This window comes from Rhinatrema bivittatum, chromosome 2 (genome assembly GCF_901001135.1).
Source record: "Rhinatrema bivittatum chromosome 2, aRhiBiv1.1, whole genome shotgun sequence".
In the NCBI taxonomy this organism is placed as follows: Eukaryota; Metazoa; Chordata; class Amphibia; order Gymnophiona; family Rhinatrematidae; genus Rhinatrema; species Rhinatrema bivittatum.
Genome location: NC_042616.1, coordinates 500,992,267 through 501,007,196, shown reverse-complemented (window position 1 = coordinate 501,007,196; position 14,930 = coordinate 500,992,267). Strand labels below are relative to the sequence as shown.

The window sequence follows — 14,930 nt, the reverse complement described above, 5'->3', positions numbered from 1 at the left end:
TTCTCTTTAAAATTTCTCCTCAAATTAAAGAAAACAGCAACATGAGCCTTTGACGTGCCATAAACAAATTCAAAATCTATTTCTTAAAATAAGGAGAGGATGATTGGTTTCATAGATAGACCTTCTATACTTACAATTTTAGTTACACCATCATGCAATTTTTTTCTAAATCATATAGTAATTTTTCTTAACTTGCCTAAGCTTAAATCTTTGACCATGCTATCTGAAAGCAAGTTTGCTTACTTTTAAACAGGATTCTCCATAAATAAGCTTAATCAGAGATAGAGGATAACTTCAAATCAATGCTTGTGGCGGCACATACGAGCATATATGACCACATATATGTGCGTATGATATACATGCATTTTATAAAGATGCATCTCTTTACGCCTCACATACGCATGTACATAAGGTTATTTTTTTAGGCGTTTTATATACCGTCAATCCAGAATAATACCACAACAGTTTACAAAATCAGTGTTCATATGCTTGGATGACAATCACATTCTGTACCATACATGTAATGCATCGAAAGCAAGTATTTCAATGCATATACTTTTCCTACCTAATTAAATTTATGCATGTATATTTTATTTATACACCTAATTATCAAGCATAAGTGATACTAAACATGTTTGTGTACTATTGGTCAGGTAGGAGGTCTGGGTGAATTGGGGAGTATCAGACTAAAGAACCAGGAGGATCGCATGACCTGAAAAAAGAATAGCGAATTGCTGGACTATTTGGTAAAACTGATGACCTTCTTGACAAATAGTCCAGCAGTTCACATCCATTGCTCCTACCATGTGACAGGGGCCGACCAATGGCACCGGTAGCCCCTGTGACATAGTAAGGGCAAAGGCTATCGGCGCCATTTTGAATACCGGCAGCCGACGGCCCGAGTGCAGGAGATCGCTCCCGGACCCCTGCTGGACCACCAGGGACTTTTGGCAAGTCTTTGGAGGGGGGGGGGGGGGGGGAGTCAAGAGGGTGGGGGTTTTAGTTAGTTTTGTTTAAATTCGCTCCTTAAGATGGAGAAAAATTTGGTAATGATACGTTGCATTTGTGGGGGTTCGCCATGCGTTTCGCGGACCCACGAATGCAATGAATAGGGACCTATATGTTGCGGAATGCACATTCATTCAAAACGAATGCATACCCCTACCAACTGTGGACAGACTATCAAAACAATTAACAGATAACCATTCTAGCACTCAGCCTACAGGAAACACTGAGCTCAGACAAAGAATGTATTAACAGTCTAGGGGCTGGATGAACACTTACCAGTAACCCCTGGAAACATGCAGCCATGCAGGAGGACAATAGCGCAACCAGCCAGCAGCGAAGGATGGGAAGGTGGATCAAACTGTCTATACTAAAAAAAAAAAAAGAAAGAAATCTGGCAAGTAGTAATTTCTCATTTCTTAGTGTTTAGACAGCTAGATCCAGAACAAGTGGGATTATACTGAAGCTACTCCAGAACAGGGCAGGAGGCTGCCCATGGTCCAGTCAAAACCGCATGTGCAAAGGCTGCGTCCTCCAAGGCCTGTACATCTAAATGATAATACCTGGAAAAGGTGTGTAAAGAGGAGCACGTCACAGCTCAGCAAATGTCGACAGGATACAACAATCTAACTTCCACCCATGATGCTGCCTGAGCCCTAGAGGAATGAGCCCTAACCTGACTAGGCAACAGCTGCTCAGCATCCACATATCCAGCGAGCTACTGTAACCTGCGAAACTGGCTCACCCTATTTACTTCCACCGGAGGACAAACAGGCGATCCAGCTTCCTGAGAGGTTCAGAAACCTCCAGACACCTCACGATATGGGAGATAGGAGATAGGGAAATATGAGATATTCCTCTGCATCTCTTTCCCTATCCAGAAACAGCAAGGAAATTGATGGATTCAAGTGAAAATCCGAGACCACATTCGGCAAAAAGGAAGGCACAGTACGCAGCTGTATCATCCCTAGAGTCACTCGAAGGAATGGCTCCCAGCAAATCAAGACCTGCAGCTCGGATACTCTATGTGTTGAACAAATTGCCACAAGAAACACTATTTTCAAGGTCAATAACCACAAGGAAAAGTTATACATTGGTCGAAAAGTAGGGCCCGCTAAGAAATCCAAAACCAGATTAAGACTCCACAAGGGCATCAGTAACCGCAAGGGAGGACAAAGATGTTTCACTCCTTTCAAGAAATGGGCCATATCTGGATGAACAGACAAAGAATTAAGGGCCAACCCTTTATTCAATCCATCCTGCAAAAACACCAAAATGAGTGGGATCTTAACAGAATCAGGAAGAGCACCTCTATCTTCACACCAAGCCTCCAATACATGCCAAACCTGCACATAGGCTAAGGAAGTGGAGAACTTACTCACTTGTAGCAAGGTGGCAATCACCGCAGTAGAATGTCCACGCTTCAGCAAGCAAGCCCTCTCAAGGGCCATGCTATAAGATAAAATGGAGTTGGATCTTCGTGAAGTACAGGCCACTGCCATAGCAGATCCCTCTGTGCTGGAAGCCAGAGAGGAGAGTCTATCAGAAGCCTTAACCAATCTGATCCAGGAGTCCACAGTATGCGATCACATGCCACCAGAAGCACCATCCTCCCATGACCCTCGATCTTCTGGATCCCTCTGCCCAACATGAGCCACAGGGGAAAAGCATACAGCAGCTCACCCTCTGGCCACTCCTTCACAAGGGCATCAATTCCCAAAGACTTTGTATCTCTCCTGAGACTGAAGAACCGAGGAACATTTACAGTATGAGAAACTGCTAGTTAAGTCCAAAAATGGAAAGCTCCAGCGATCCACTATCAGCTGAAACACCTCATTTGACAATTCCCATTCTACTGGAACCAAACTTTGCCTGCTGAGAAAGTCTGCTCTTACATTGTCTTTTCCTGCAGTGAGAGAGACTGAAATTTCCTGAGGATGCACTTCCACCTATTCCATAAGCTGGGCTATTTCCTGCGATACTTGGTGAGTCTTTATTCCTCCCTGCCGATTGACATATATCATTGTCATGGTACTGTCCAACATTATTCGGACCACTCAACCTTGCAATCTGTCGCCAAACTACAAGCATGCCAACTGGACTGCATGGGCTTCCAGCTGACTGATACTCCAGAGAGACTTCTGGACTTCAGCGTCCTTGCGCTGACAGCTCCTGACAGTGAGCCCTCCCAACCCTGGAGACTCATCTGTCGGGAGTACCAGACAGTCCAGTGAGCTAGGAAACCCCCTTTAACCACCACTGCAGGTGAGTGCAGACCTCCATTGGCAGGTGAAGCCAAATTGAATAGTCCCGAGACTATGGGCTCCAACAAGACAGCAGAGTACGCTGAAGAGCATGCATATGCACCCTTGCCCCTGGCACCACTTCCAGGGTTCACCACCATCAATCCGAGCACCTGTAGATAAGACCACATAGTCTGACATAGTGTGTTCATCAATAGACGCACCTGTGCCATCAGCTTCTGAATATGGCTCTCCTGCTTCATGTCAAATTGAACACAGATACTCTAGCAACTCAGATGGCTGAAGACTGCTCTTGGCCAGGTTCACCACCCAACTGAGCTCTTGCACCAAGATCACCTTGCGTAACACCAGGAGGCTCTATTCCAGAGTCTTGGCCCAAATCAGCCAGTCATCCCATCCCCTCTCAACTGTGCCATCATCACCACGATAACCATGGAAAACGTTCTGGACAGTGGCCAAACCAAAAGGCAGAAATTACAACTGATGACAGCCCAAAACTGCAATTTGCATAACGTGTTGATGCTCTAGCCAGATGGGAATATGCAGATATGCCTCATACAGATCCAAGGACATCAGAAACTCCCGACTGCACAGCTATTATCACCGAGAGCAAGGTTTCTATGCAAACGTGAGCCACCTGCAAATGACGGTTGACCCCTTAGATATCCAAAATGGGACAAAAAGAGCCCTCCTTCCTGAGCACAATGAAATAAATGGAACATCAGCCCATATTTTTTTGAGACATGGGCACTGGAACCACAGCCCTCAGACTGAGGAGCCTTGACAATGTACACACCACTGCCTGCCTCTTCTGTGAGGAGTGGCAGGAGACACAAGGAACACAAACTCCAGCACATATCTATCTCGTATCACCCTCCAGGACCCACTGTTCTGATGTGATTTTGACCAACCTCTGATAAAAAAAGAAAGGCGACCCTCCTAGCTCTTGTTCCTGGGGGTGGGTCAGCACACCTTCATTGGGAGGCTCAGGGTTTCCACTAGCTGAGCCTGCACCCCTCACTTGGGCTGACTGGGATGAAAGGACTGAGACCTACCAAAAGGTTGAGTCCTGTGAAAAGCTGCTCCTCTGTAATGTCAAAAATGCTTGGATCCGCTAGCATGACCTCTCATGCTAAAAGGAACAAGGTACCTGCCTCTTATTCTCTGGTAACAGAGGAACCAGGGACTCGTCCCACTTGTTAACCATTTTCTCTAACTCACTCCCAAATGACAGCGAGCCTTTAAAAGATAATTCATAAAGTTAGACTTGGAGGTTGCATCTGTCGACCAATTTCTCAGCCATAACTGATGCCTGGGCCTATTACCGAAGCCACAACCTCTGGCTGAGATGTAGACCAAATCTGAGCCTGCATCTGCCAAAAATGCAGATGCTGGTTCCATCACCGCCCTGGAATTCACTCAGATTCATCGACCTCCTGAGAGAGAAGTAAACAGAAGTGAGCCACCAGGGAACAACAAGAAGCTATCTATAGAGTCATTGCCACTACTTCAAATGCTTGCTTAAAAAATTGTCTCAGTCCTACTATTGTGCGCATCCTTCAGGCCGCTCCTCCCTTTGCAGGGATAGTCATCCATTCTGTGACGGCACACACAAGTGCATCCACTCTTGGAAAATGTAATTGCTCTCTTGCAGCTGGGTCCCAGAGGTACAGTCCCTTCCAAGACTTATCTCCATTTGAAATTAGCTTTTGGGGCACCCCACTTAAGATCAGTCAATTCTTGAATGGCCTCCCTAAGAGGGAAAAAACAAGAGGTTTTACGCAAATAAATCAAAATGGGATCTTTCTTTGGCTTAGACATGGATTCAGCCCCAGGAACTCCTAGCCTCTTTAATGTCTGGGAAATCAGAGCAGGTAACTCATCTCTATAAAAGAAGCATAACATAGTCCTAATATGGTTCCAATCACAGAGAAATTTCCCCATCCTCCAGGGAGCAAGGATCGGCTTCTTCATCCATTCCATCTGGGTCCCTATCGGGAAGACCAACCGCCAATCTGGGTATACTTCAACACTTAACTGCAGCACCAGATGTGTGGGATGTCACCACCTACGACTGACCTGGCAAGATTGGTTGGGGCAGACAACTGTGCCTGAAGAAAGGACTGTAATCCTTGAAAAAATTCCACCCAAGAAAAGGCTGAAGGATTCATGCCAAAACCAGGAGGCACTGTCCCGTGCCCACTGAACTACCTTCCTCCTGCTGACAAACCAGTTAAGGGAGTTCCAAGGTCGGGCACTCTTCTGACACATCTTTACCCAAGCCCTCATCAGGCTGGGAAGAACTGGGTTTAATAAAATCAGAGGTCAGGAAGGCAAATTTTCCTTGAGCCTCCAAGCAGTGCACAAGTTATAGGGAACACCAGGCTGAGATGCCCGAATATGACAAGCCAATAGGTAACACCACCCCTGAAGGTACAATCTATATTTTCTCCTGATATCAATACTCCATCCATTCAATGAGAAAATACTTAATTCAATAAAGTCATTCCATTTTTTTATTAAATGCGTTACTAAATCGTATACATAGTACAAAATTTATGACAACTTAACTATACAATAAAAACTAACTCACGCATACCATCACACATTCATACTTCATTAAAAAAAATACAAAAATACAGAAAATCTGAAATAGTTGGACATAAATCAAAAAGTTAATTTGACTCAATTTCTAGACAATATCCTCACTACATATATTGCCATATATGCTTGTTCTAGAAGTTCTTCTATAATGTAATCCCAACTTTTCTGCAATGTTCTCATATAAGCACTCATCTGACAATGAATATGACAAGCAGCATAGAGGGTAAGGCGCTTAGGTTTCTTAGTTATAGACACCATCAGTCTGTCAGTATGTTTAACAGGCGACTGAAAGGTGTGCATCCAGCTGAATTTGCGCTGCCAAAAATAGGCGTCCAAAGTTTAGGTGTATAACCTTGAGTCTCTATCCTCAATGCTACCCAGATTGGGCATACAGGAAAAACGCGTGCCTAAATTAGACTCTGCTACCAAGTGTACACCCAAGCAGGTGTACACTAAGTGTCCAAAAACTGGGTGCACAACTGGATGCACAGCCAATCGCACTCGCATGAACAGATGGTCCTGAAGAGGGCAGCTTAACATGTAGGAAAACTTGCGAAAACACCACTGCGGCCTACCATGTGGTGAACAGAGAAAAGCCTAAGAGCGGGGCCTAGTCCAAAAGGGCTGCTCAAGCTGCCAGGCTGCCCACATTCCTTAAACTTCCTCGGAAGTGGGGATGAATGTCAGATCGGTCCGCCGAACATGGAAACAGAAGGAAGGAGGAAGCACTACAAAAACCTTTTTTTTTTTAAGCTTTACCTGAGCTTAGCCCATCCTGGCTGGAATATAGTGTTTCTGGCTTGGGGGGGTGGGGGGGCCGAGCCCCATACCATCACCACCACGCTCTGCTTCCTTCACCTGCTTGCCTTTTACAGCTAAGTCCACGCCATCTGAAAACCAGCTACCGGAGCAAGGCACGCATCTTAGGGAATCCACGATATATCACCTCAGGAATTCTCAACTGAGGGATGGACCTTATAGTATTCACCACAGAAGAGTGGGGCAAATTAATTTTCTTCTTTTCTCCTGCTGAAAACTTTAAGCAATCTCCAGTAAGGAGATGCACATCCATCTGCTGGAGACAGAGCAGACTGGTGGGCTAATGTCACCTGCAGGGGTATATATACTGTGATGTCAGCTTTGCTCCTTTTTCCATCTACTGGTAGAGGTGCATAACCCACTTGTTCTGGATCCACCTGTTTAAACGCTAAAAAATATACATTATGTGGGTGATATTTTTTTTACCTCAGAAAACAGTACTATGTTTTTCATATAAAATCTATTAGGAAAGGGCCTAGGAGGAGCTGGGGGAAGTGGACCTAGGATGATGCTGGGAAGAGAGAAGGAAACTACCTAGAGGGGTTTTTTTTGTGTAGAATTAAGAATTACAATATAAATGAAATTAAAGAAAGTTGAATATCATTTTGTGTTGCTCCTTTCATTTGTAAAAAAACAAAATACTAAAATCTTTCCAGAATTATACCACAGACACCACCAGAAAAATCTCAGAGTTTCACTTTCAGCCTCACTTATTGGGAAGTTAAATATCGCTCTTTGGGAAGAAGGAGCAGGTATGGTGGGGTAGTGGGGACAAGAACATTAGGAGACTATATCAGGAGGGGGGAATATTAGGCAGTTATGCTATGGGATAGGGAAAAGAATGTGATTATGCCAGAAGAGGGAAAGGGATGTTGGATATATACTGAATCCCCTGCTTAGAATATCACTGCATGTCACTGGGTTTCTTGCATCCCAAAGCAGCCTCCAGTTGTTTACTGAAGAAGCATAAGAGAGAAAGAGAGAGAGAGACTGAGACTAAACCAAGTCATTCTTTAAGTACAAATGTAGCACAAAGATGCACAGAAGAGTCTTGTCTGCAATCTACTGTTCAAGTGTTATTTCAGGAGCAAGATCTCCAGGTACTATGCTTATTCCTTGGAGGAGGCCAAAGCTAATATATGCTCCTCACAAGTGCAGCGGATTTAACAATGTCGTCTCTGGGTCCGCCCCCCCCCCATAAAAATATTATAGGTGAGATCATTTCAGCTGAAGTCTCTTTTGGAACACTTATGTGGAATGTATTGCTTCCACATTAACAGCCTATGTTACCCTGAAATTAGTCTTCCCCCTATTGAGAAAAAAAACAAAACTCTTCAGCTGTCCACCATTCTAGCAAAGACAGTAAGGCAACAAAATTGCCCTACTCTTTTGTAAGTCCTCAGGGTGAGAGGAATGACCCACACTAAATATACAGCAACCAAAAGTGGGGACATCAAAGCACAACTCAGCCGTGAGGATGTCTGAAGCGCTTGTTTACCCAAAACGTCACACCTGAACAGATGAGGCATTTCCTCATTTTATATGCTGGGACCTAGCACGGAAGAAGCACGTCAGAAGCAGCAGCAATTGTTGCACGACAGCAGCAGTAAGCGCTCTCGATGAGAGAACTAGCAGGAAGGAGCAGCACAGCACGTTTTCAGAGTTAGACATCATCAGGGCTTCCTGTTTACTTTCCTTGGTCCCAATCCCAAAGTGTGTTACTGGGCTACTTGAAATGCAAACTGGTGGTGAGCACTACAGATATTCTTTTTCTGAGATATGGTAGTAATCAAACTGAAGCCATAAGAGGGGAAAAAAATATTGAGGTGTTAGCAATATATTAGTTTACGATAGGACATCCTTAAATACAGATGTTGAAAAGGTTACAAAGTTATTAGCTAATAAAAGATAGCAGACCTTTAGAAGCTTATAGATGATAGTTAAAGCTAAGCACAAATCCTACCTTCTTTTATCACCAAGTCTTGAGTTTAAATCATTCAGAAATTTTCTGCAGTCCTTAAAAGACAAATAACTAGTCAAACTGAAGACATAAATTAAATTGCATTTCAAGTGATCTGAAAATATCCTTAAAATATATCAGCTTTCCCCCTACTTTTTAGAAATTAAATCACAAACAGTAGTTGGACCATTCCATGCAAAAATATACTGAAAAAAAGTACCTGAAAGCAAGTTGCATTTTATGCAAACTAACAGTATGTGGCAATTTAATAGAACAGAAAATTCATCAGAACTGGATGGGGGCCGGGAAGAAAAGGAAAAGCTGCTTTATAGGAACAAAAAAACACCACTAACTAAAAGTTTGACCCACATATTGTGATAGACGGCAAGACATGTCTATTCTAAGTTTCCAAGAAACCTGTAAACATAATGTTATTGGAAAATAAGAGGATAGATTTTATTTAATGACTGACAAACCAAATTACATAGTTAAATTGATGATCTAGAAGTCAGTAAAAGCAATAGTCCGACCTAAAATATCAAACTGCTCATTTCTTAGCTCTGTTGCTTCCTTGCTTGGTCTTCGCAAGGCTACTTTCTTTTTTGTAATAATGCTTATAGATTTTGCTACTAAAGTTTGTTTTAACTTTTTTTTTTTTTTTTTTTGGTATTCCAAAAAAAATATGCATCTTTTGTTGTTACCACGCTTCATTTAAAAACTTTCCCTGTCTTCCTCCAGGAGTTTATCAGCGTTTATTATAACAAAAAAACAAAAACACACAACTGGGAGAAATATTAATGGAAAACAAAAATGACAGCACACTGAAGTACTTCTATTTTTGCTCATTATAATAAACTCCAATAAATACCTGGAAAAATAAAATAGAAAATAAAACCAAGGTTCCCTACTCATCATTGTGATACAAGGGAGTCTAACAGAATCCCAGTTTACTAGATGCATAATGATGCAAGAAGCTAAGTGGGTGGACCTTTAAAAAAGGAGGTAAGAGCCTATCAATTTGTGAAGAAAACATAAAATAAAAATAAAAACTGGGGTCATAATTTTATGTAAACTGTGAAATTAGTCACCTAACATTTCTATGCTAGAATTCTTGCTTTAAGAATACTTAAATCCCACTTCTCCCACTGATGTTCCTTCTGACCTAGAATGGTGTGCACACGTTTAATTGAACATAGAAGCTGCATAACTACTGAAAAATTGACAGCTCTAGTGATGCACTGCAAAGAATTACAACATAAATTTGATGAACTTCATTGGAGAATTTTAGAAAAAATTAGAATACATCCACGGGGTGGTGACATCAATAAAGTGTTAAATTCCAAAGAACAGCAGTGGATTTTCAGACTCAATACTGTCACCCCCGAAGGGTTAAATGCTTCAATAGAATGGTATTCCCTGATATAAAAAACAAGGGGGGAGGAGCAGGGTTAAGGGAGTTACCTGAATGCAAGGAGGAGTCGAGTCACGTCAGCAATTCTCTATTTAAGCGTGTTCCGGGAGAGACCCGGAAACCATCAATTCTGAAAAACACTGGGTTGCCATTTGCAATGAAATCTTTACGAAGTCTTTGAAAATATTTGTGAGTACTGTCGGGTCGCACAGTTGTGTTTAGAATGACTGTGGTCTATAATGACGTTGATGATATCTTAACAATTATGTATAATTTCAGTGGAAATCTTTTTTAGACGCAGAATTATGCACCCTTGAAAAAGGACTGGCACAATGCAGTAGCAGTCCGAAACACGGTCCCGTATCGGGTCACCAGCTCCGTGCGATTAACTGCAAGAGCACCATGAAATCAATAGAGAAACACTAAAAGATAAGTGTGGAATTTGTCCATGTTGGGATTGTTTCCTTATAGCAAATTGAATTTTAATTGCAGACAAAAAATATTTAAAAAAAAAAAACAAAACTTTTTTTATGGTTAAATTAGTCTGATAAGACTGTTGAACCAAAATGACCTATGAGGCCAAGTCTTAATATGCGAAAGCTCATTCGATGAAGCCTATTATGATGGTCATAATCACGACACATGAGTAGTTTGGGAGTAGCGTCTGGAAATTTGTGGAATAAGTGTTGATTAGTATTGATATAGTGTGCACAGTATATAATATCCAATACTTTCACATCAAAATTTACATTAAGTCCTTCCTTTGTCACATATTAAGTTTACACCTTCTGACCTAGGGCCAGGACTGGATTTGCCAACAGGCACTAGGTGTATGCCTAGGGAGGCAAACATCTGGGGGGGGGGGGGGGGGGGGTCAACAGACCAGCTGAAGGCTTGCTGTCCAGCTATGCTGAAACTCACTCAGCACAGTCTTCTGATTCCTGCTTCAGCCCCTCCCTTATCAGTGCAGACCAGTGATGCCGGAAGGGACAGAGCAAAGAAACTGCTCTACTATCTGTTCCAATCCCTCCCCCTTCAAGGAAGCAGGAGAGATTTGCTAAAATGTTTCCCCATATTTAGGCCCCCAGACCTGATATCAGGGGACGACATATTCCTGGCCTTGCACGCTTATCTAGCAGGGAGCGTAGTAGAAAGTTTTTTGGGAGGATCTTCACTCCTGCCTGTGGATGCTCAGAAGACATAGCTCAGATTCCTTCTGCCCACACTAAGGAGGGACAGCAGTGACCTGACAGAGAAGACAAGAATCAGTTGTGCGTTTTGAGGAGTTTTTGTTTCTGTGTTTAAGGAGCAATTTTTTGCGACCACTTCCTGCCTACTGAGAGAGGGCAAGAAGATCAGGGACGGCTCAATCATGAGACAGGGTAAGGCAATGGCCTGAGACGGCAACAATTTGGAGCAGCAAAAAGGGCCCCTCCAAAATGCCTCTACGCAACCACACCCTGCCTCCAAAGTCAAACATCGGATCGGGCAGGGATAAACCAAACTCAGTGGCAACCCTGGGCAGCACAAGATGCATTTTTCCTCGATGTTCTCCTGCTGCCATGAGGCCCGCAGCAGCAGGAGGTGTCAGGAAAGAGGCGAATCTTGCTGCCCGGGATTGCCACCGAACAGATCAGACCTGTGTGTGGGTATGTGTGTAACTGCTTGGGTGTGGGTGGGTGAATGAATTGGTGCCTTCCTGGGTTCTGTGTGTATGAGTGTGAGTGAGAGAGAGTATCCGGGGGGGTAGAGAGAGTGTCTTAGAGCCTGAGGGTGTCAGTGTCAGAGAGGGTGTGGGTAGGCTGGGAGGCACCATCTCCTCCCTCACTTCAGGCAGCAGATTGCCTTGAGCCACCCCTGGAGAAGATATTTTGGACAGTGCTGTGACTTCTAACCCAGATGTCCAAAGTAACATCAGACAGAGATAGGAGATCCCATTCCCTTATTGGAGCCCACTCTCTAATCACTCAGGAATGTTTTCCTATCGCCTGCTATCCAAAGAGACACTGACTCAGTTATGCAGATCTAAAGACAGACTACTTTTGGAATTTTGTTGTGAGAAGATCAATGGAAGAATTTTTGTGGCTAACTGGACTTGAAGTATTTTTGGTTGCAGTAAATTTTTGTTGCAACACCCAACCAGCTTGTCCAGTCTTTTTTCTGAAAATACCTGGTGCCCTAAGGCAAGGACATCCCAAATTTTGGGAGAGAAACGGCAGAGACTGAGAGACAGTGTATTAGTCCCCATCCCTGAGAGCCCAGGGTCCCGGAGGTTGAATCCTCCTCCCTACCAGAAAGGATCCCAGCATCCTGGGGCAAGTAAACTTGATACGAGAAGGAGGGAGATCCGGGAGAAACTGACCGCTGGGACAACCATCAAAAAGGGGGTTACGCTTGTTTTAAATGGGATAAACTGTAAAGCATCATGGGTAAAGTGGAAATCAAGACAAGCAGAAACATAAAGATGCCATACATATAGTACCTTATGGCAGTGTGTGCCATGCACAAAAGTCCTACTATTTTGAAAAAAATAACTCTTTTTAGGTTTGCAATACCATCTATTGTACCGAAAGAAGAGATCACATAAGGCCCCTTTCTTCAGATGTCAACCAAAAAAACCTGTGTACAGTCTGCCAACAGCAATACTGTGCATTGAAAGTAGCAGCAGCACAGAAATGCTCGTGCACAGCAGCACTTCATCACAGACAAAGATTTACCATGTGCAAATGTTTCCCCAGAGATACATAGCAACGTACCCCCTTTACTCTTAAGCTTTAGATGTTCTATCCAATTCATGGGCCTACTTGCTCTAGGAGAACTGTTATCCCTTTTCTGAACAGTACTCTCTTTCCCTGTTAGATAAATTAAAAAAATAAAAACAACACACACTTCAAACTAGAAGTTATACTCTTATCAGAAGGTTGTAGTTACTTTTCAATGATGTGGAAATGAGACCTTTTTATACAGTCTTGGAATGGATTTCAACATAACCAGTTTTCAAGGCACATGCCCTTTAACTCATGCAATATTAACTGGAATATTAAGCATTGAATTTAAACCTGATAAAGGCCATAAGTACTCAGCCTACACCAAGAGTTATCTAATTCTTAGCACTGGACTATGATTTAGGGTAAGTTCTCAAACTCTCCTTTGCCACAAATTTCATGCGACCTTGATCAAGTCACCATAACCTGTGTCACCAGACCCCAGATTGTCAAAACATTTATTTTTTTTACTTTTTCTCTGGTAACATATTTAAGGGAAAAAAAAAAAGTCATCATGGAGCAATTTTTCCACTGGGGATTCTTACCGTTTCAAATTCTTTGTCTTTGATCTCTTTGAAAGCTTCAGCAAAATAATTGTCTGTAAACCATCTGTCAACAAGGCTCTCTCTCCATTTCTTTGTCATCATCCTACATAAGGCTTCAGAAATGGCAACTTGGATGTCATAATCTGCACTTGGCAAAGAACAAACCAGAACGTCCACATAGATCAGAGCTAAACAAAACAATAGGGTGTGTAAAAAGAGGAAAACAGTACACAGTATTGGCTGGTGACATGTTAAAGGATGAGAAATGTAAGAGCAAATCAATGCTATGCTGCATACACACAATTTTCCAATAAGAGGGATAACAGCACTTGTTTGGTTTTAGTTAAGATCTGACCTCCCTTGTTGAATGTGATTTTTTTCAAACTCCATAGCATCACTAATGTTCTAGCCTCTGTACTAATCATCCAAAAAAAAAAATATTCACTTTATTACATCAGGAAGGCATTAATAAAAAGGTCACATGCCAACAAAATGTGACACATTTTTACATTGATTCACCATGGCCAAGTGCCCAACGGCAATGCATTCTCACCTTCTGATACATAGAAGGCATTTGGCAGAGTGTGTTATTTATCTTCTATTTTAAATCATTTTCACCTCAGTCCCCAAACGCCTTGCAAAATATGCACATTACACACTTGTCTTGGCATTTGATTTTGACAAAAAATAAAAATATAAATTTCCAGAATTCAGCAGTACCTCACTACCTTCAAGACTTCACTCATCAGTATCAGGGGTTATGCAAATTATGTACGCACTACATACTGCACGTAGATATCTCAGACAAGTTATATCAAGAAATGGAACAAGCAAGAGTTCAGATTGCCAAAAAATATGTAATTCATTACAATTCACACTTTTCTGGTTTAACTAGATACCTAAAACAGACAACCTAGGCTTCTGACTTTAGCTGATATAGCTAGAAAGGCATCCATTCTGGTCAAATAGGCCAGAATGAGCTCTAAGCAAGCTGCAGACAAAGTTTTAGAACCCTCTGAAGAAACGTAATATTCCATGGTCTATACCAGGGGTCAGCAACCTGTGGCACGCAAAGCCATTTTTAGTGGCACAGCAGCAGTGGTGCAAAACAACACTGTGCTGATTGAACTCAGCAGAAACTCGCCGCCACTCTCTGTGCTGCAGGTTGGCAGCTTGCTCCGGGGTTGCAATTCGCTCATCCTGTGCTGGCAGCAGGAGTCACGTTTAAATGAACGTCATCTCCTGCTGCTGAGAGGGCAACCTCACAGCTCTTATTGCAAGACTGGCCCAGCAGGAGGTGACATTTGGTTAAACCAACTCCTCCTCCCGCCTACCCCATGATGTGGCAGACCTTCCATGGAAGAAAGTGAGGACCCATGACCATCAGCAGTCTTCCTCCAGCTGATGGCAGAAGGCTAAGCCAGGCTTTGCAGTGGAACCCATCCCATGGCAGCCAAAGACAGAGAGAGGAGACAGCATTCACCAGTAAATCCCTCTCACTGGCAGCTGAAGAGGCCCCGGGGGGAGGGGGGGGGGGAAGAATATTGGAGTAAATGT

The 14,930-nt window shown here is 42.9% G+C and overlaps 1 protein-coding gene across 7 annotated transcripts in view; it reads right to left on the bottom strand.

Annotated features, from left to right (window-relative positions):
- Window positions 1–14,930, bottom strand: part of SYCP2L (synaptonemal complex protein 2 like) — a 240,762-nt gene that overhangs the window by 157,539 nt on the left and 68,293 nt on the right. For 6 of the 7 annotated variants that reach the window (XM_029590656.1, XM_029590652.1, XM_029590654.1 and 3 more), the window contains exons 10-11: window positions 13,374–13,561; window positions 8,656–8,708 (exon numbers count right to left, since the gene is read on the bottom strand). In XM_029590656.1, the coding sequence (XP_029446516.1) occupies window positions 8,656–8,708; window positions 13,374–13,561 (241 nt within the window). The remainder of the gene's footprint in view (window positions 1–8,655; window positions 8,709–13,373; window positions 13,562–14,930) is intronic. The other variant, XM_029590655.1, reaches the window with a different exon arrangement.